General features: G+C 38.9%; 2 protein-coding genes across 37 annotated transcripts in view; one reads left to right on the top strand and one right to left on the bottom strand.

The window, feature by feature from the left end:
- Mtmr1 (myotubularin related protein 1) overlaps window positions 1–22,219 on the top strand; it is a 79,169-nt gene that overhangs the window by 52,264 nt on the left and 4,686 nt on the right. For 35 of the 36 annotated variants that reach the window (XM_078034115.1, XM_078034117.1, XM_078034114.1 and 32 more), the window contains 5 exons: window positions 2,060–2,245; window positions 2,792–2,998; window positions 8,983–9,075; window positions 16,231–16,344; window positions 20,098–20,274. In XM_078034115.1, the coding sequence (XP_077890241.1) occupies window positions 2,060–2,245; window positions 2,792–2,998; window positions 8,983–9,075; window positions 16,231–16,344; window positions 20,098–20,274 (777 nt within the window). Of the gene's footprint in view, window positions 1–2,059; window positions 2,246–2,791; window positions 2,999–8,982; window positions 9,076–16,230; window positions 16,345–16,601; window positions 16,821–20,097; window positions 20,275–22,219 lie in introns of those variants that run through there. The other variant, XM_078034130.1, reaches the window with a different exon arrangement.
- Cd99l2 (CD99 molecule like 2) overlaps window positions 18,722–22,219 on the bottom strand; it is a 109,886-nt gene continuing 106,388 nt past the window's right edge. The window contains exon 9 of the mRNA XM_078034144.1: window positions 18,722–20,046. Coding sequence (XP_077890270.1) covers window positions 20,042–20,046 — 5 coding nt within the window. The 3' untranslated portion in view covers window positions 18,722–20,041. The remainder of the gene's footprint in view (window positions 20,047–22,219) is intronic.

The following is a 22,219-nucleotide window of genomic DNA, read 5'->3' as shown; positions in this document are numbered from 1 at the left end:
GACGAGGTCTTAACTAATTAGAATAGGCCCTGAATTCAATGACCAGTGTCCCTATAATAAGGTCATATAGAAATAGACGCAGAAAGAGGGAAGATAGCAAAAAGTCTCACCCACCTCCAGTGTCTTCTTCCCAGTAGAGTCAGTAATTCCTCTGTTGTCTGACCCTCTTCATGCTTAGCACTGAGTCCCAGCATAGTCTCTGGTCTCATTGTTCACCATTCTTGCTGCTGCCCTAGATTTCTGTCTGCTGAATTTCTTATGCCCCTCTCAGGAAGCTGTGTCACTGTCAATCTCCATGGCCCCTTAACCTTGGATGTTCTTGCCCATTTCTCACCAAGTTGTGCTTTCTTCCCTCTGGTGGAACAGGCCTGGCCAGTGTTCCTGGGGTCCCCTGGGTTCTCCCAGAGCAGAAGACCTATAGCCCTGTGCTACTCTTTACCCTGTTCTTCCCGGTCTACCCCAGATTTGGGGGACCTGAAAGACCAGGGTCTCTACTTGTTTATCATTGTTGCTCCAGGAATGGGCATTCATATTTACTTGGTAAATGATTGGAAACTGAATGAAGAGTGTGGTCTTTGGGTCACAGACATGTTTACCTTTCTTTATTTTATTGAGATAAAAGTCAGATAACATAAAACTTACCATTTTAGCCATTCCATAGTTTACAGTTCAGTGACTCCTAGTACATTCATAGTGTTGTGCAATTACCACTACTGTCTAACTCCTGACCCTTCTTACCACCCCATATACAAACCCCATCCATTGTAGCAGTCAATTCCCATTCCCTTCTCCCAGCCCCTGGGACCCACTAGTCTTATTCCTATGGGGTCCCTGTTCTGGACACTTCATATAAATGAAATCATACAATATTAAATCCCTGTATTCTTTTACTTCATTTTCAAGGTTCATCCACATTTTAACATTAGTACCCTATTCCTTTTTATGGCCAAATAATATTCAATTGTATAGATAAACCACATTTTTTTTATCCAGCTCTCTGATGATGATGGACATCTGGATAGTTTCTCCCTTTTGGCTATTGTGAATAGTACTGTTGTGAATGTTTTTGTACAAATTTTTGTTTGAATACCTTTTCTGAATTCTGTGGGATATATATACACAAGTGTAATGGCTGGATCATATTGCAATTTTATGTTTAACTTCTTGAGTAACCATCAGGAAGTGGGCTATATCCTCCTTTTTTGTTACATTTGTATTTTGTTTTAGTTAAATTGCTTAGATAAATGTTATGGTTTGTCTTTTGATTGCCAAATTATTTTATTGCAGAAATTTTGTAGCAGTGCAACTTTTTTCTATTCAGATATATAGCACTAACAGTAGATACCTTTTAAGTTTGTTTTCAGTTTCTTGAAGGAATTTTTTTAATTGGTTCTTTTTAGTTATACATAAAGAATACCTTTTTAAACCTAATTCTTAAGTAAGAACCAGTTTTTTATATTTTAAAAATTTTTAGTAGATGAAGGATTGTTATGACTTTAATTATATACCTATAAAAAGATATTAAGTCCTAACTCCTAATACATACAAATGTGACCTTATTTCAAAATAGGGTTCTTACATGTATAATTAAGATGAGGTCATATTGTATTGAGGTAGTCCCTAATTTTATACAAAGGGTATTTTTTTATAAGAAGAGAGAAGAGGCAGAGATGCAAAGGGGAAAAAGTCAAGTGAAGATGAAAGCAGAGATTAAAGTGATGTCTCTACAAACCAGGAATGCCTGAGGCTTCTGCCAGGAGCTGGACAAGCAAGCCCAAGGAAGGATCCTCCCCAAGAGGCTTTTGAGGGAACCTGACCCTGCCAACACCTTAATTTCAGACTTTCAGCTTTCAGAATTGTGAGATGATACATTTCTTTTATTTTGAGTTACTCAGTTTGTGGTACTTTGTTCTGGCAACTCCAGGACACTCAGATAAGTATATACAAGGTTTATCAATGGATATGTTTGTTACTTCTTTAGTGGTCTGTATCTGGTAGCACTAGAAACAATAGAAAAGTTAATTCCAGATAAATGGTATATATCTTTTGTTTTTCACAGGCAAAGGGTGGAGGATATGAAAGTGAAAGTGCTTACCCTAATGCCGAGCTTGTATTCTTGGAGATCCACAATATTCATGTGATGAGAGAGTCACTACGGAAATTAAAAGAGATCGTGTACCCTTCCATTGATGAGGCACGGTGGCTATCCAACGTGGATGGGACACATTGGCTGGAATATATAAGGGTAAAGAGGTCTAGTCAAATGCTTTCCATTTAAGATTTCACTCCATCAGTGCCATAAATTTCCCCATCTCCAAGTGGGTTTTGGTATCACAAATAAGTGCATCTTTGCTTTGTTTATGAGCTTTCTTGGTTTCCTCAGGCAGCATCCTGACTATGGTCTTTGTAGAGGGCTTTTGTAAAAGACAATCAAAGGGGGTTAAGGCTTGCCTCAAGTCAGGTTGTAAAAGAACTTTGTGACTGTTTAGAAAAGGACCTGAATTACTGCTGTAGTTTTTCTTTGTATGCTTTTTTTTAAATGTTGTTAAAATTTCCTGGTGATTCTTAATTGACTGCATGGCAGTCTTCTGTGTATGTATGTGTGTGTGGTTCTGGGGATGGAAACCAGGGCCTCCAGTACTAGGCAAGTGTTCTGCCACTGAGCTCCAGCCTTCAGCCCCTTCATGGCATTCTTGTTTGGTTTATTGACCAAAACTTCCAAAGTTCTAATTATTTTATGCACTAATTGAAATTCAGTGTAGTTTTATCTGATATATCTTCTTTTCTGAAGATGCTTCTTGCTGGGGCAGTAAGAATTGCTGATAAAATTGAATCTGGGAAAACCTCTGTGGTGGTGCACTGCAGCGATGGTTGGGACCGAACAGCCCAGCTCACATCTTTGGCGATGCTGATGTTGGACAGTTATTACAGGACCATTAAAGGATTCGAAACTCTCATAGAAAAGGAGTGGATAAGCTTCGGACATAGGTTTGCACTGGTAAGTTGAGATGATGAGGTCTGTGGTTGAATGTTTTGCTTTGTCATATGTATGTACCTGCCATGTGTAGCATATACAGACATGTGTGCACACACTTGCATGCAGACTTTCACCTCTGTATCAAACCTGAATTGCCATAATAGAATACCATGGACCTCAACATTGTATGGCAGGGCTTTTTTGTGTACATGTATGCCTTTTTATTAAAAATGAGGTAGAATTCATATAACATAGAATTAATCATTTTTAAGTGCTCCATTCAGTGTCCTAGATGACCTTCATAATGTTGTGTAACCATCACCTCTGTTTAGTCCCAAACTATTCATTATCCCAAATGGAAACTCTATACATATCTTAAGCATTCAGCTTCCATTTTCCCCTCCCTTCAGCCCCTGATAACCATTGCTCTGCTTTCTGTCTCTGTGAATTTTCCTATTCTAGGTACCTTATATAAGAGGAATTATACAATATTTACTTTCCCTTAATGGCTTTATTTCACTAAGCATGATGTTTCAAGGTTGATATATATTATAACAAATATCAAATTTCCTTTCTTTTTTATGGTTAATGGTATTCCCTTGTATATATATGCCATGTTTTGTTTTTCCATAATCTGTAGATGAACACTTAGGCTCTGTCCACTTTTTGCTGTGAACATGGATGTACAAGTTTTTGCCATAATGAAGTGCCATGGACTGGGCAACTTAAAACAACAGAAATGTATTTTCTTGCAGTTGTAAAGGATGGAACTCCAAAATCAAGTTGTCAGCAGGGCAACTTAGTTTCTCCTGAGCCTCTGTCCTTGGCTTACAGATGGCTGCCCTCTTGCTGCCTCTTCACATGCTCGTACCTATGTGCATGTGTCCCTGGTGTTTCTCTGTGTGTCTAAATTTTCTCATGTCATAAGGGTACCAGTTATATTGGGTTAGGAGCCACTCTAATGGCCTCATTATAACTTCATCTCCTTAAAGGTCCTATCTCCAAATCCCATAATATTTGGAGATACTAGGGGTTAGGACTTCAATTTGCAAAGTACATAACTCACCCCAAAGCAACCTGCTTTCAATTTGGGGAACATATCCCCAGGAGTGAAATTGCTGGGTCACCTGGCATGGCATTTTGAGGCTGCCATTTGTGTTTTTATCCAGTTGGTAGCTAATTCCTAGTCTCTTGATCTCTTGGGGATTTGTCTTCACCATGCATTGGATTGGAAGACTCCAAGATTCCCAGAGAGACTCATTTTGGAATGCAGGATGGGCAACATGAGGACTTCAATGGCTTCCATGTAGGAGCACCAAGTGGAGAGCAGAGAGAGGCCCTCACAGCCCTTTAAAATGGTCAGGTCCATAGCCTCCGAATCCCGTGCCCCAGGGGAATTCTTGTCAGATCCTTAGATACATTCCTTCCCTTCTCTTGCTTTGGTTTCCTCCCCTCTGAAATGGAGTGGTATGGGGGATGGAGGTTGGGTGTATCAAGTGCTTAGATGTTAGGGTCCCTGCTAAGTGCCAGCCAAATTTAACCTCTTTTGGTTATTTTTAAACACTATCATGAACACCTTTGTTTCTTCTCATCAAGGCTAGACTCAATGGGGAGGATAGCGTATAGAATCTTTTGAAATATTTGCAATTTGCCTTCCCTAAGGATTCAGAAACCATTCTCTTCTACCTGTCCTTTCCAAACTGTATGTCTGGAGGGAGGTAAGGCTGGCAAGTGGCCTTTCTCAGATGGGCAGCAGTAGTGGCTGTCTATTGAAACAACAGAGATGGCAGCACACAACTGGGCTGACCAGGAATGCATGTGTCCAGATAGCCCACAATTCTGTGGTCCTGTCCCTCCTTGCTAATGCTGGGGCTGGCCACGTCATGGCCACAGAGAAGGTGATATGACTGTATGATTCATAATGGCCTCAATTTACTGAGTACCACTGTATGTCCAGCACCATCACATGAATCATCTTATTTAATCTTGATAGGCAGGTACTATCATTGACAGGCAGGGAAACTGAGGTTTCAGGAATATGAGTTATCTCCTCTAGGTCATACTGTTAGAATGGAGCCAGCATTTAGACCATGGTTTCAGGCCTGCAACCACCTACCCACTGGGTCCCTGTAATCTACCTTACCTAGAATTTCTGGGAATGAGACACCTGAGCTACTGAGGCCAGTTCCTGCCCTTGTCCATCTGCTTCCATCATCTACCTCATGGACCTTATTATGAAACTGACTGTTCTTCCTCCATCCTGTCCCCATTCCTACTCTTTCCTAGATCATTCCCTTTGGTAGAGTAACATACTATTATATCCCCCCGAACCCTTTGGCCTCACAGTCCTCTCTAGCTGTCACCCTAGTTATCTGCTCCCCTTTTACAACACTCCTCAAAATTATTATATATATTTACTATCACTGCCTGTCTCCTTCCAGCTGTCTTGACATCATGGTCTTCTCATGGTTGTCAGCAACTGCCACTTTGCCAAGTCCTTCTCTTATTTGGCCTAAGTATTAGATGCTGCTGATTCTTCCCACCTTCTGGAAGCACACTTTCTTCACTAGGCTTCTGGACCTCTATAAACTTTTGCATTTTCTCTTATTGCTGGGTCCTCCCCTTTTCTCCAACCTTTTAATGTTGATGTACTTCAGGGCTTAGTCCTTAGATGATTTCTCTTCTCTGTGTGCTTAATCCCTGAGTGATCTCAGCCAATCTCATGACTTTGAGTACATGTATTCAAATCTGTTATCTCCTCTCCGTTGCTACTGCTGCCCTCTTAATTCAGGTCTCGCCAATTCCCTCAGAAAGTCTCCTAAGTAGTCTCTTTTCAACCTGTCCCCTTCTAATCCACCATCCCTACTGTAGCCTGATGGAACATTCCAAAAGACAAATATGATGCTGGCACTGCCCAGTGTGAATCCCTCAGTGCCTTCCTGTGGCCTTCAGGATCATAGGCAACCCATCAGCATGGCTCTCAAACCCTTTAGTTATCTGGCCCTGGCCCACGTCTCCAGCCTCATCTATCAACTTCCTCCCCTTACCTCATCTTCCAAGCCTCAGTAATGCCCAGCTATGTATGACTCCCCTAGCATCCTCCCTCATGTTTCCATTGCTTATAATAAATTCCTGGCCAATAGGAAATAGGCATCTCCCTATTATTCAAAGTTTAAATGAGACCTCAACTATAACTGTAACTTTTATGAATTTCCCCCATTGTTCCCTCTCTAACCCCATGCTAGAATGGTTTACTTGTTCCTCTGAGCCCACACTGTACCAAATGCACACACAGAAGCCCCTACAATACTTAATTGCCCTAGTTCTTTACAAGTCTTTCTCCTTCGACTAGACCACAAATGAATAGTCATTAAGCACAAGTTTGTCTTGGTATTCTAGGTGGCTAGCCAAAGACTAGGACTCTACTACATTCCATGAAAATGCCTGAAATTCTGAGGGCCAGACATGATGTCTTGCACACACCATAGGAGTTCAGTGACTGTCTATCAAAAGAAAGAATGAATTCTAAAGTTTGAACTGTCAGTGAGGAACTGCTCCCTAGGAACCTTAAATACTGAAGAGCAGGATCTACAAATTATTTTATGTAGGGCAAGTACAGAAATAAGGCAATGCATGCAGCTGCTATGGAACAGTATAGAAGTTCCTAAAAAAATTAAAAATAGAATTGTCATCTGGTCCAGCAATTCCATTTTTGAGCATATACCCAAAAGAAGAGAAAGCAGGGACTCAAACAGATATTTGTGCAGCATTGTTTATAGCAGCATTATTAACAATAGCCCAAAGGTGGAAGTAACCCAAATGTTCATTAGCAGATGAATGGTAAACAAAATGTGTCTATCTATACAATGGAATATAATAAGAAAGAAATTCTGATACACTGTACAACATGGATGAACCTTGAAGACATGATGAATGAAAGAAGCCAGTCACAAAGGTATATAGAGTGAACGTTTTCCACTTACATGGCGTGCCTAGAACAGTCAAAATCATAGAAACAGTAGAAAGGTAGTTGCTAGGGACTAAGGGGAGGAGAAATGGGGAGTTGGGGATTAATGGGAACAGAGTTTTAGTTTTGTCAGATAAAAAAGTTCTGGACACACACATAGTGGTGATGGTACTGACAGTGTGCATGTGCTTAATGTGACTGGACTACACACTTAAAATGGCCCAAATGATAAAACTTTTATTTCTATTTTACTACAATTAAAAATGAAAAAACTCCCCATTCCCATTCCCAAGCAACTACTAACCTGTTTTCTGTCACCCTATGTTTGTTTACATTTTCCAGAATTTTACATAAATATGATCATGAAGTTTCTTCTTTTCTTTGTCTAGCTTCTTTTGCTCAGAATAATTATTTTGAGGTCTAACCATATTGTTTCATGCATCAATACTTCATTCCTTTTTATTGTTGAGAAACATTCCCTTGTAGAGATATACAATTATGCACCCATAAAAGGTGGTCAATGACTGACCACCCTTATGATGTGGTCCCATAAGATATTGCCTACTGATGTCATAGCCATATCATTCTAAAAATACTCTGTCATGTTCACACAATGACAAAATTGCTTAATGACATGTTTCTCAGAACCTATCCCATTGTTAAGCAAAACATGACTGTACCACTATTTATTCATTCACTCATCTCTTGGTGGGCATTTGGGTGTTTCCAGCTTTTGACTATTAAAAATAAAGCTGCTACAAATATTTTTAAAAAATGAAAAGAGGGCAATACACTATTACTCTGAGCTGTTGACATTGACTTGGTTATTTCTTTGTTTTTATGTCTTCCCGATGGCAATTTTATAGATGAAGTATATTTTTTTCTCCCTGTGGTGACCATGTTCTATGTTCCCAGTGTTTTTTTTTCTTTCTTGTTCTTTTGTTTAGTTATATATTATTTTAAGCTTCTCTCAGAATGCTCACTCTTTAGCTATCTTTTTACTCATGATGTTTTCAGCAATCATGTTTATGTGGGTGAGAATAAGTATCAATCTATTAATATAAAACATAAAAAGATCTGAAACACAATACCAGACTCCTTGAGCAAGGAAGAAGAGTTCTTGAGTGGTAGAAAATTGGTTAAAACTATTATTAGGGCTGGGGATGTGGCTCAAGTGGTAGCGCACTCATCTGGCATGCGTGCAGCCCGGGTTCGATCCTCAGCACCACATACCAACAAAGATGTTGTGTCTGCCAATAACTAAAAAAAAAATAAATATTTTTTAAAAACTATTATTAATCACTATTTTTAAAAAATATTTTTTAGTTATTGACGAGTATTTATTTATTTATTTATTTATTTATGTACAGTCCTGAGAATCAAACCCAGTGCCCCATGCATGCTAGGCAAGCACACCACCACTGAGCCACAACCCCAGCCCTATTAATCACTATTTTGATATGCAGACTTCCTGACATTTCTGAAAAATGGGAAAAAATGGTTTTATACTTACAGAGAAAATGACATTCATGATGTGCTTTGTGAGCTAATTGGTACTCACTCCCACATTGATAAAATTTGCTTAATGTGGTAGCTGATCTTCTTTTATTGGTTCTTTTTAGTTTTATATGACAGAAGAATCCATTTTGACATAATTATACAAGCATGGAATAGATCTGATTTTAATTCAGACTCCAGTACCTCTCTTTTCCCTTTCCTTTCCCCAGCCCCTGCTGGTAGCTGATCTTGAACCCATTATTTGAACTGAAAAGTTCACTAGCCACTTGATTATCATTTATTGAAATCAACTATATTAAAGAGAAATTACAAAACAATCAACATATATAGTAAGCTGAATCTTGGTTTCCTAAAAAAATGGAAGTCATTTTAATTTTGTAAACATTTTCAAGTGCTGTTTATGTGCCACAAATCCTTTTAGGTCTGATAAGGTATTACTGTATCACCAAAGAAACTTAAAATGACTTTTGAGAGGACTGAAGCATACATGAAGATGTTTAACCTTTTGCTTTCTTTGCAGCGAGTGGGCCATGGTGATGACAACCATGCTGATCCTGACCGATCTCCTATATTCCTTCAATTTATTGATTGTGTTTGGCAAATGACAAGACAGGTGAGAGATTTCAAGTTTATTTCTGACCTATGTAGTGTTTGATTCAAGTATATCTTAAGTTGAAAATTGGATAAATTTCCATTGCTGTTTCATTCAAAATCAATGTTTGTATGTAAAATATGACCCCTTATGTTATTTGGTACAATTTGATTCTTATTCACTTAGAAACATAAGTTGAAAATTAGAAAAAACAAATTTCACACCAAGTTAATTTTCTTCTGCAAGTGGTTATTGTCAATCTTCCTTTGTACCAGCTGTGCAAACCAAGGCCCGTTCTGCCTCTAGTGCTCCCTTTTTGTCAGGTCCAGGAAACCTGCTTAGTCTTCTGCTGGGCACTTAATCTAACATTTGGCCAGATGTTAGAAATGCAGATATGGCTATAAATAGGGTCAGATCAGAGAATTTAGGAATCTAGGCATTCTGATCTAGGTCACAGCACCTCATACCTGAAAGTTACTGAGAATTTGAAGTATGTGTCAAGAACCAAAGGCAGAGAGGAAGCTGTGTAGTAGTTTATCTTCAGCTATCGCTTAGTTTTCAAACCCCAGTACACAGGGTGCTGGTTAGCAAGTAAGCCAGGCATGTATCCTCCTTCCCTTAGGCCCCATGGCTTTCAGTTCAGAGCAGACCATAGGGCACTTGCAGTTTTTTTCCCCCTTATCTCCAATTTCCAAGCCTGAGTTTGGTGTCTTAGCCTTGGAATAGGAGATAGTGTCAGGGAAATGGACTTGGAATCAGAAAAAGGGAGGAAGGAGGTAAAATGGATTAGTTTTTCCCAGAGCCTACTGTGCAGCCTGGCTGAGGGAGGGACTGCCAGGAAGAGTAAACTAGGAGACTGAGAACCAGGGCCTGGGTGCTGTCTCTCCTATACACTTGCATGGAGCTCTTGCCTTGGCTCCTTCAGGTAAGGGGAAGGGAACCAGTCAGAAAGCTGCTGAAATCTGCAAGGGATTCCTCCAATAGTCATAAGCTCATCTGTGATACTCCTAGCAACCTTACCACAGTCACCCTGGGATCTTTTTAGAGTACAACTGCCTTCTCACTGTAGAAAGTTGTAAAATGTCAATTGTGTTTCTTGATTATGAGCTACTGTTACTGATGGGAGCTTGTGTTGGGGCAAAAAGAAGTTGGAGCTCCATTGCACTACCTCTACTGCCCCTGCTGCCCTTTCCCACCTCAGCTGGGACTTCTCCCAGGCACCATTGCCTGGGAGCTTAGGAGCCATGGTAGCTCTCAGGCTTACCAAAGACTGGATGATGCTCTGGGAGTGGAGCTCAGCACTCTGGTTTCACAAACTTCCAGGCATTGTGGTGTATGCTTTAAGTTTGGAACTTTAAATGAAACACATCCCCTGGGGTTCTAGTTGAAATGCAGAATCTGAGTCTGTGGATCTGGGGTAGAGCCAGCAATGCTGCATCTCCACAAGGTGATGTTGTGGGTTCACAGAGCACACTGTGGAAAGGGTCTAGAGAATGTTGACCTATCTTCAGAGTAGCCAAGGACTTCTGAGTAGCCAAGGGGGATCTCACAGAGTACTCAGGTCCTCACTTAGAACTGACTCTTCCTTTTAAAAATGTTTTTATGAGTGCTTTATAGTTATATATAATATAGGGGATCATTTTGACATAATCATACATGCATAGAATATAATTTGCCCCATTTCAGTCCCCAGTACTTCCATTTTCCCTCACTTCCTCCCTCCCTCTATTCTCATTTTTCTATTCTATTGATCTTCCATCTGTTTACTTACTGTTTGGTTTTCTTTTTTTTAAACTTTATTTTATTTATTTATATGTGGTGCTGAGGATTGAACCCATGGCCTTGCATGTACAAGGCGAGCGCTCTACCACTGAGCCATAACCCCAGCCCCTACTTATTGTTTTCTTAATTGGTGCTTGATAGATATACATAAATGTGGAATTCACTGTGGTATATTCATACACACACACACACGCGCACACACACATACACATACACACACATATAGCATAATTTTATCAATTGCTTTTTTAAAAAAAAAGAATTTATCCTTTATTTTATTAGTTAATTAATTAATTAAGTGGTGCTGAAGATCCAACCCAGTGCCTCACTTGTGCTAGGCAAACCCTCTACGACTGAGCTACAACCCCAGCCCAGTTTGATCATTTCATTCTGCAGTTCCTCCCTTTTCCCACCCTTTCTTTTTCTCTTTCAGTACTTTTCTTCTTCTCTACTAATCTCCCTTCTATTTTCATAGGATTTCCCCCTCTTTTTAAAATTTACTTCATTTCTCTCTAGTGATTACATAGGAGAAAAAACATTCAACCCTTGAGTTTCTGAGCCTGGCTTATTTCACTTAGCATGATGTTCTCCAGTTCCATCCATTTACTGGCAAATGTCATAATTCCATTCTTTATGGTGAAGTAAAACTCCTTTATATATATATCTCACATTTTCTTTTTCCATTCATCTGTTGATGGGCACCTAGACCAGTTCCATAACTTGATTATTGTAAATTGTATTGCTATAAACATTGTTATCCCTGTATCACTATAGGATGCTGAATTTACTTATTTATTTTGATAAATAACAATGAGTGGGATAGCTGGGTCATATACTTTTAGACCTAGCATCAACACACTGACTGGGGTCTCAAGTTTATCTGAGAGCCAAGACAGTGGATTAAAAGTAGCCATTTAGAGAGCTGGTGCGGGATAGAATGGTGGCACATAGACTATACAAGTAACAAGTAACTGCAGAGACAGGCTCAGAAGGCAGGGAGGCTGGCTATAAGTCCTACTGTTATATATGCCTTCTACTTTGTGCTGTTTGTATTGATTCTGAGCCAATAACAAAATTAAATGATTTTTAATTTCAGGTTAAGACAAGAAAGTATGAAACATATCCTAGAAAATTGCATATAAATGTCGTATGAAAAAATAATTCTGATACCACTAATGGGATAAGCACGCATTAGCACAGAACATCCATTTTTGTGGATGTAAAGTAGTGTATTCCTCCTGAGTGCCTAGAGGATGTATGAACAAACCCCTTCAAACCCCTTCAAACTGATTTTTGTTCTTCATACTGTTTAGTGCCTATTTTCTTGTCTAATCTGTTAGTTTTGTATTGTTTATTGGATTTTTAAATTAGAGCTTTATAGTTATACATAGTAGTTGGATTCATCCCATCAAACTCATTCATGCAAGGAAATGAATTTCAGTTCATGATACCCTCTTTCCCCTCCCCATTTATCCCCTCTCATCCTTCTTCCCCTCCCATGTTCTCCTTCCTCTACTCAAGTGCTTGACTTCTTTTCACTCATCTAGCTTCATCATATGAGAGAAAACATTCAATCTTTGAGTTAAAGTCTGAGTCCAATTCCATTGTATATATGTATCACAATTTCTTAATCTATTCATCTATTGATGGGTGTCTGGGTTGATTCCATAATTCAGCTATTGTGAACTATGCTACTCTTAGCATTGAGGCGGCTGTATCGCTGTGCTATGCCAATTTTAGATCTTTGGGGAAAATACCAAGGAGTGGGATAGCTGGGTCATACAGTAGTTTCATCCTTAGTTTTTTGAGGAATCTTCATACTACTTTCCAGAGTGGATGCAGTAGTCTGCAGTCCCACCAACAATGTAAAGTATACCGTTTCCCCCCCACAACCTCGCCAGCATTTATCATTGTTCATATTCTTGATCATTGCCATTCTGACTGGATTGAGATGAAATCTTAGTGTAGCTTTGATTTGCATTTCCCTGTTTGCTAGAAAAGTTGAACATTTTTTCATATATTTATTGGCCATTTGTGTTTCTTACTTTGAGAAGTTTCACAAAAAGTTATTTTGCCTATTTATTGATTGGGTTATTAATCTTTTTGGTGTTATTTTTTTTAATTCTTGTATATTCTGGATATTAATCACCCATTAGATGAGTCACTAGCCAAAATTTTCTCCCATTTTGTAGGCTTTCTCTTTCTGCTCTTAATTGTTTCCTTGGATTTTAAGAAAAATATGGGGTTTGGATTAGAACATTTTGGGTGCCTCCCACAGCTCAAATATTCTGTTCATGAAAGGTGTGTATTGTTAATACATTAGGAGAGATAAATGATTAGTGTTTATCACTTAATTAACAAATGATTGATATAGATGCATCCATGTAACAAGATTGCTTATTTTAGGTTGCCCAAAGTTAAATCAACTATGCTAAGTCAGTGTAAAGTTGTTAAAAGCCTCAGAATAAAATGAACTAGTTGACAAACTGTTAGAAAAGGAATTAAGGGAAAATAATTGAGGGAATCTTTAGTCTCAGAGATTTTGTATAGTAGTCATAGTTTAATTGCACCTTTACTCTTTTGGATAGGTTTAATAGTAACTAATAAATGTGCATTCCTCAAGAGGTACAGAATTTTATTGTAGATTACTGTGGATATTTTGAAAGTCTACTTTTTGTGGGAATGGTATAGTTTCCAAGTGAAGAAATCAAAACATACTGAATGGCAGAGAGTTAATATTTTATTTGTATTGCCCTAGCTGCTACTACTTCCCCCAGAGAGTTGTTTTCTTAGTTGAACTTAATGCCACAATACCCTTTGAGTATGAATGGCAATCTTAACCCAATGAACCAAAGTGAGTATAGACAGATGAAGCCTTTGTTTTTTGGTTTTCATAGGTGCCAATAGGGTTGGATTGAACCCTGCTCACTTTGCCCTCCCATACCTGGTATGCAATTGGCCACAAGGCTTGTCTGTGGCACTAAGACATACCTACCCAGACTCCCAAATCTAGCATGCAGGCTTGGGGGAATCAGTAAGAATGATTGTTGTCTTAGTCTATTTGGGTTGTTATGACAAAATACTGCAGATCAAGTGGCTTATAAACAACAGAAATTTCTCAACAGTTCTGAAGGTTGAGATGTCTAAAATCAAAGTGCTGGCAGATTCTGTCTAATGAAGGTCTACATCTTGGTTCATGATGACACATTTTCACTGTCACTTCAGATGATGGAAGGGACAGGGGAGCACTCTTAGCCTCTTTTGTAAAGATATTAATCCCATTCATGAGGACTCTACCCTCGTGCCTTAATTACCCCCCAGAAATCCTACTTCCTAATTCTATCACCTTGAGGGTTAGGATTTCAGTATAGTTATGGGATACTGGGAAAATGGACATAGCACACTTGACATTAAAAACAAAAAAATAAAAAACAGCCATTTGGGCTAGATGCAGTGGCACATGCCTGTAATCCCAGCAACTCAAAAGGCTGACGCAGGAGGATCACAAGTTCCAGGCCAGCCTCAGCAGCTTAGTGAGATCCTACCTCAAAATAGAAAAAAAAAAATTAAAAGGTCTGGGACTATGGCTCAGTGGTAGAGTATTCCTGGGTTCACTCCCTAGTGTGTGTGTGTGTGTGTGTGTGTGTGTGTGTGTGTGTGTGTGTGTATATATATATATATTAAAAAACAGCTATTTTCAATGTAAGGCCATTGTTAGAGTTGTAGTGAGCAGTCTTAAAAACCCAGGAGAGAATTCACAAGTAGATTTTATTAGTATTTCAGCCAGAGATATCACAGTGCTGATTTACTTAACCTGGGGACAAGAATACCAGTAAGAATAATCACCACGGCTGGTTTCCAGAAGTTTCTGAAGAAGCAACATTATGTTTGGGCTCCTTAAGGAGAGATATTTGTGTTTCTATGAGATCAGTCTCTGAGGAGAGAAAGGCAAATCTTTATTGAAGATTTTATACTTAATTTTTTAAATCAACTAATGTAATAACTTAGTGAAGAAAATCACAGTTTCAAGTGGAGTCTAGACTGTCATCATTTGACTGTTGTTTCTAATAGAAAACCCTATTCCTAGTATAGTAAATTAGTAAAGACAAATTAAAAAGTAAACTTGTCTTTCAGTGATCCTCATTGTCACGCTAGAGATATCAGGACTAGTCATAATAGTGTGCAAAACATCACTCTGATTGGAGAATAGGTCTTTTATATAAACTGACTTCAATACAGATACACTAGGTAACTCTATTTGGTTTTGTTCTAGTTGACTCTGCTTCATTCAGTAGGTGATGAATATTTCACTATGTTTTAAAATTAGAATTCTGGCATATAGTAGGTACCCAGTATATGCTGATGCTGAGATCATTATTATCATTTCCAGATAACTCAGTGCCAGCTATTAGCTAAAACCTGCTGGCAATGCTAATAGTCTCATTGGAATTCTGCAAAGCCCTATCATCAGTTACCTAAAACAATTGAGATGATTATATAGTTTTTGTTAATATGATGAATTATAATAATGGCTTTTGGGGTAACATTAATTTTCAGATGTTAAACCAGCCTTGCATTCCTAAGACAAACCCTACCATCACCCTCTCACATGCTAGGCAAGTGCTTTATCACTAAGCTACATCACAGCCCTTTTTGTTTTGAGACAGGATCTTGCTAAGTTGTCCAGGCTATGGATACATTTACGATCTTCCTGCCTCAACCTCCTGAGTATCTGGAATTACAAGTGTGTGCCACCACATCCAGCTTGTATTACCCTTTTAATATGCTGCCGTGTTCAATTTGCTCTTATATCAGTAAGAATTCAGGGATATATGTTCAGAGGTTGTGTTCGTGGAAAAGTTCTTAGTTATGAGTTTTTTTTTAATGGATAGAAGAGCTATTAATATTTTATATTTCTTCTTGGTTCACTTTTGGTATATGTTGAACCAGGGTCTCCCTTCCTGCGGTGTGGCCTACAGTGTGCCTCCAAATAGGAAGCTGGAACAGTAATAGTGCTCCCCTCACTTATTTGCCTTCTCTCAAGGTCACAGTCTCTTGTTGCCTATTGCCAATATATCAAAACATTTTTGTTTCATATATTTTATCCAGTTTTCTGTTTCTATCAGAAGGGTGAACCTGAGCTCTGTCCTACATTGTGAGAAGTAGAAACTACATAAAATATTTTAGGCATAGAAAAATACAACAAATTTTGTTGTTTCTCAGCCAGAGAGATCACCTTGGACTTGAAACTTAGATAGTTAAGACATAGGGTCATTCTGCCTTTTAATCTCGATAAATTCCAAACAGTAATTTAGTTATCTTTCACAATGAAGTGTTATTACTTTATTTTAGAAATTAGACTTTAAGACAACCTTATTTTTCTCTCCATTTAAGTTTCCTTCAGCATTCGAGTTTAATGAACTATTCTTGATTACAATTCTGGATCACCTTTATAGCTGTCTCTTCGGGACCTTTCTGTGTAACTGTGAACAACAGCGGCTCAAAGAGGTAAGTGTCTTATGTCTCCCATGTTGCCCAGGCACCTATTCCAATAAGGACTATTATAGAAGGAGGCCTAAATGGAGGGAGGACTTGGCTTCTGGTCCTGCTGCTATCTGTAAGTGTGCAGGGAGATGGGGCTTATACTAGAAGCCCTCACGGGGTTCTAGCATCTCAAGCATATATGTCTAATATGAGCCTCTTACTTTATAGTGTTTGGGAGCCAATGAACCATGACTTTCTTTCTTTCTTTTTTTTAATTGTAGATGGACACAATCCTTTTATTTATTTATTCTTATGTGGTGCTGAGGCTCGAACCCAGTGCCTCACATGTGCTAAGCAAGTATTCTACCACTGAGCCCCAGCTCCAGCCCATGACTTTCTGAGGAGTAACACAAATCTGTACTCCTCTGCATTCAGTGTGATTGAGCCCTGTTAACTTAAAAGGGAAAAAAAATAAAGAATAAAGTTTATGGTAATCATCATATCTTAATAAAGTTCTTTAAAACAAAGAAAAACCCAGCAGCAGAAGATTGAAATTCATATATAGAATTTAAACTATGATTTCATCTATTTTGGTGGAGAGGGGACTGCAAAATTTACTATTTAAAAAAAAGCCTAGTCTCTTGAGATTTAATTTATATACTATGACATTCACTCATTTAAAGTGTACAGTTCAGTGGTTTTAGCATACACAGATTGAGCAACCATAACCAATATGTAATTTTATAAAATTTTTATCACTTCAAAAATAAACACCACGCACCCTAGCCTCTGGCAGTCACTAATCTGCTTTCTGTCTCTATGGATTTGATTTCATTTCATATACATGGAGTCATATGGTAGGTGGACTTTTGTGACTGACTTCCTTCACTTCCTTTTTCAGAATGAAAACATGTTTTCAAGGTTCATCATGTGCCAGTACTTCATTCTTTTTTTGTGAATGAGTCATATTCTATTGTATGAATAGACCACATTTTTAAAAATATTTTGTTATACATGGACACAGTATCTTTATTTTGTTTATTCATTTTTTTATATGGTGCTAAGGATTGAACCCAGTGCCTCATACATGCGAGGCAAGTGCTCTGCCACTGAGCCACAACCCCAGCCCTAGATGACATTTTTTATCTATTCATTGGTTCATAGAAATTTATGTTATTTTCACTTGGGGGCTCTTATGAATAATGGTGTATTATAAACATTCATAATTTTTTGTGGACATATACTTTTGTTTCTCTTGGATAAAAAAGAATGGAATTGCTATGTCATGCCACAAATATGTGTTTAACTTATTTATTGGGGAACCACCAGGTTGTTTTCCAAAGCAGTTGCACCATTATGCATTATTACCAGCAATGTCTGAGGGTTCTCATTTCTCTGCATTTCACTAACACTTATTACTTCTTTAAAAAATAATAACCATTGTACTTGGTAGTATGACATGTTTTTAATTTGCATTTCCCTTACAATCAATGATGTTGAACATCTTTTTATATGTTTATTGGTCATGTGTATATCTTCTGTGGAGAAATGTTTATTCAGGTCTATTGTCCATTTTTTATTAGGTTATTTGTCAGTTTCATTATTGACACATTTTATATACACAAGTCCCTAATAAGATATATGATTTGTAGTTTTTTTCTCTCATTCTGTGGGTTATTTTTTTTACTATCTTTATGATGTCCTTGGAAACACAAGTTTTTAATCCTGATGAAGTCCATTTTTTTTCTTTTGTAGCTTATACTTCTGTTACCGTATCTAAGAAATCATAGCTTAAGATCACAAAAATTTGATCCCGTTTTCTTCTAAAAATGTTACAGTTTTAACTTTTAAACTTCAGTATGTGATTCATTTTAAATTAATGTTTGTATATGATGTGAGATAAGGGTCCAACTGCATTCTTTTCTATTGGCTATCTAGCACTAGTTGGAGGAAAGACTGTCTTTCTGCCATTAAAGTGTCTTGCCACCCTTGCTCTAAATCAGTTGACTATAAATGCAAGAATTCATTTTTATAATTTTTCTCATATTTTAGTGGCCTATTATAATTATACATAAAAAACAGGATTCATTGTTACATATTTATACATGCACACAATGTAATTTGGCCAGTATCATTCCCCAGTATACCCCGTATTCTGTCCTGTTAATCTTTATGTTTATCCTTATGACAGCACCACTGGTATTGATTATTGTAGTAAGTTTTGAAAATGGCAAATATGAGTCTTCCTAATTTGTTCTTCCCTTTTGAAAATTAGTTTGGCTAATCTGGATCCTTTGAATTATCGGTGGTATTTCTCTTATAAATGTAAGAACTTAAATGGTCATAATTGAATGTTCCAGTGGGAAGTAAACATTTTTATAAGCAACAGAATAGTAGAACATTTTCTTTTTTTATTTATTTTTTATTTTTTTTATTGTTGGTTGTTCAAAACATTACATAGTCCTTGATATATCATATTTCACACTTTGATTCAAGTGGGTTATGAACTCCCATTTTTACCCCGTATACAGATTGTAGAATCACATCAGTTACACATCCACTGATTTACATATTGCCATAGTAGTGTCTGTTATATTCTGCTGCCTTTCCTATCCTCTACTATCCCCCCTCCCCTCCCCTCCCCTCTTCCCTCTCTACCCCCTCTACTGTAATTCATTCCTCCCCCTTGTATTATTTTTCCCTTTCCCCTCATTTCCTCTTGTATGTAATTTTGTATAACCCTGAGGGTCTCCTTCCATTTCCATGCAATTTCCCTTCTCTCTCCCTTTCCCTCCCACCTCTCATCCCTGTTTAATGTTAATCTTCTTCTCATGCTCTTCGTCCCTACTCTGTTCTTAGTTACTCTCCTTATATCAAAGAAGACATTTGGCATTTGTTTTTTAGGAATTGGCTAGCTTCACTTAGCATAATCTGCTCTAATGCCATCCATTTCCCTCCAAATTCTATGATTTTGTCATTTCTTAATGCAGAGTAATACTCCATTGTGTATAAATGCCACATTTTTTTTATCCATTCGTCTATTGAAGGGTATCTAGGTTGGTAGAACATTTTCTTGACCTATTTTCTTCATTTGAATTTTTCACTGTTTGATCCATTGTTTAATGCTTATCTGTCTTGTCCCCATCCCTACAAATTTGGGTGTTTTCATTCAGATGAGCAATGCAAATTGTTAATCATTTCTAAATAGTGTAATGTAAAATTGAGGGGAAGAGAATAACCAATAAAAAAATAAAAATAAATAAATATAATTTTTTTAAAATAAAATAAATAAATAAATAAATAAAATTGAGGGGAAGATATGCATACTTCTCTATAGGCAGCTTTTCCAGTCTGCCGTCATGGCACAGTATTCTGCAGATACGTATGGTTTTTCCATTGCAAGGGATCTTAACTGTAAATTCTACCTACGTTTGTCAACATGAACAGTCACAAAAGCAAACCTTAAACCAGAATAAAAAATGTATTTATTATTGATGAGTCCTATCATCTTGTGGTTGTTGGAAAGTTCTCATTCCGCCTCCCCACAGACACACTTACTGGATGTTGCCTAACATCAGCAATATGTTTTTCCAGGACAGCAAGCAGTGCATGTTCCCATGTTGTCCCCAGCATGAGGCCAGACTTGGTGGGAGGATGGGGATGGGGCCTAGTAACTCTTTGAGTTCTCTTCATTATTCCAGTCATTTTCTTTTTGTAATACTCATTCTTGGGATATGAAGAAAAGCTTATTTCAGTTATTCCTTTTTTGTTTTTCAGGATATATATACAAAGACTATATCTTTATGGTCTTATATCAATAGCCAGCTAGATGAATTTTCTAATCCCTTCTTTGTGAACTATGAAAACCATGTGTTATATCCTGTTGCTAGTCTGAGTCATTTGGAATTATGGGTGAACTATTATGTACGATGGAATCCACGAATGAGACCACAGGTACCTTTTTGTTTTTATTCTCCTCATGGGAACATGTCTCTTTCCTGGTGAAGATGATGTTATAAAATGTGTGCATGGTGGGTGCTAATGTACTGTAGTTCTTTGCATTCATGTTCCTCTAGGCCAACCCCAAGCTGTTAGAGTTGAAAACCTCCTCCTTCCCGCCCTCTGTCCTCTACTGAGGAAGGTATGGAGAGAATCCTGTCTGTGTTTGGCTCTAAGTCTTATAAGTTGCTTGGAAGTCTTATGGGTGGAGTAGTACCTACTCTAGTAATGTATGTGTGGAGTTAGTGGAAAGGCTGTAGTAGCACAATAGAAAGAAGGCATGGGCTGAGGCACAGAACAGCCTCCCCTCCAGGAAGGGGTAATGTTTGCCTTACCATCCTAGACTGTTTCACAGTAATACTTTCTGAGATGGTAAAAACTGAGAGAGTAATACATAGACAGGGCCAGTCAGCCAAGCCTGTGCCTGTACTTTGTGTTCTTCGGTGGCTGAGCTCTGGCTGTGAGCGAGGCCTCCCGTGACCTATTCTGAATGCTCCCCCAGTTTGGGGGCTTTGCCATGGATTTTGACTCATCCCTGCTCCCCACACCCAATTTTCTTTACATGGGTGGCCAGGCCTGGTGGGGTCTGGGTGTGGAAAAGGAGGGAAGGAGACAGCCCTCACCTCTGTGGACAGAGAGCTTTCTGCTGAGGTTTCTTCTTAAGATAACACATCCAAGGCTTAGCAGACAGTCACCAGGAGTATGCTGCCCAGCCATTGTTCACACCATTGTTTTCCCCCATCAGCCAGTGATGAAGCCTGCCTGCTCTCTCTGCATTCCTCCTCAACCACCTGTCTCTCTCATGGTGTCCTCACATGCTCCATCTTAGCCCCAAGCCTCACAGACAGGGGCAAGGTCCAGTTGTTCATTTTACTTTCAGCTGTCTGGCACTGGAACTCCAGAGGGCACCGTCCCTTTCCTAACTCCTGGGGCTAACAGTGTACTTACATGGAGCCTCAGCTGTGGGTTCAGTCTGATGTGCACACTCTGCTGCCCCAGGCAGCTGTGACCCATCTCCTCCTTGGATCCTCTGCTCTGATGCCGCAGCCCACACCAGTCACACTTGTTGCTTGTTCAAAAGCCCTTTCCTCCTCTAGATCCTGTGAGTTGGCCCTGCTGCCTTACAACTGCAGGAGCATTTTTCAGTGTTCATTGATCATAGCACTTACATAGTTCTCTGAGCTAGGCCCTACACTCCCTGTTGCCTTCACCTCTGTTGTTCCCTCTCCTCTTCCCTGGCTGGGGCTGGTGGCTCCAAATAGCACAAGTGGCACCTCAAAGCTCTGCAGGTGTGGAAGTGCAGGGTGAACTGCCATCCTTTCACTGGAGTCCAGGCTCCAGATCTACTCTGCCTGCCTTTGCTGCTGTACCTAGGAGACCCAGCCTTCACCCACTTCCAGCAGCTTCCTCCTTTGTGTGTTTTGCTGTCACAGGCACTTGGCTGAATTCTTCTTTGCTGGGCAGCTGTAGAGTGGGAAAGTCACACCTTTGTTTTAATTATGTAGAGAGAGCCACTAAATAGTCTGTTTAGTGATTCCAGGGACCAACTGTTGGGTGCTCTTTTGGTTAGAGGGGTTTCTCAGTTACTGCAGGGCTTAGCAGGTCATAGACTTGAAATGTAAGCAGCATCCCCTTGAAGCACTGTGCTAGCTCCTTCTGCCGGTGCCACAGGCCCAGCCACACACCCTGTTATGCTCATTCTCCATTAGAAACAAGTGAGGGCAGGGAGCAAATCTTTTGTAAGAGATCTATTCTTGATGTTTCCTCATGGAAGAGCGTTCAGTTTCAGAGTGATGATGATCAAGGGAACATGGCTATAGCTGCCTATCTTGAGGTCCTTTAATGTGCCACTGGGCACTGTGCCTGTGACTTCATGTCAGTCCCACAGTGCAGAGGGTGA

Source organism: Ictidomys tridecemlineatus, chromosome X (assembly GCF_052094955.1).
Source record: "Ictidomys tridecemlineatus isolate mIctTri1 chromosome X, mIctTri1.hap1, whole genome shotgun sequence".
Classification (NCBI taxonomy): Eukaryota; Metazoa; Chordata; class Mammalia; order Rodentia; family Sciuridae; genus Ictidomys; species Ictidomys tridecemlineatus.
This window is presented reverse-complemented; position numbering and strand designations above follow the sequence as displayed.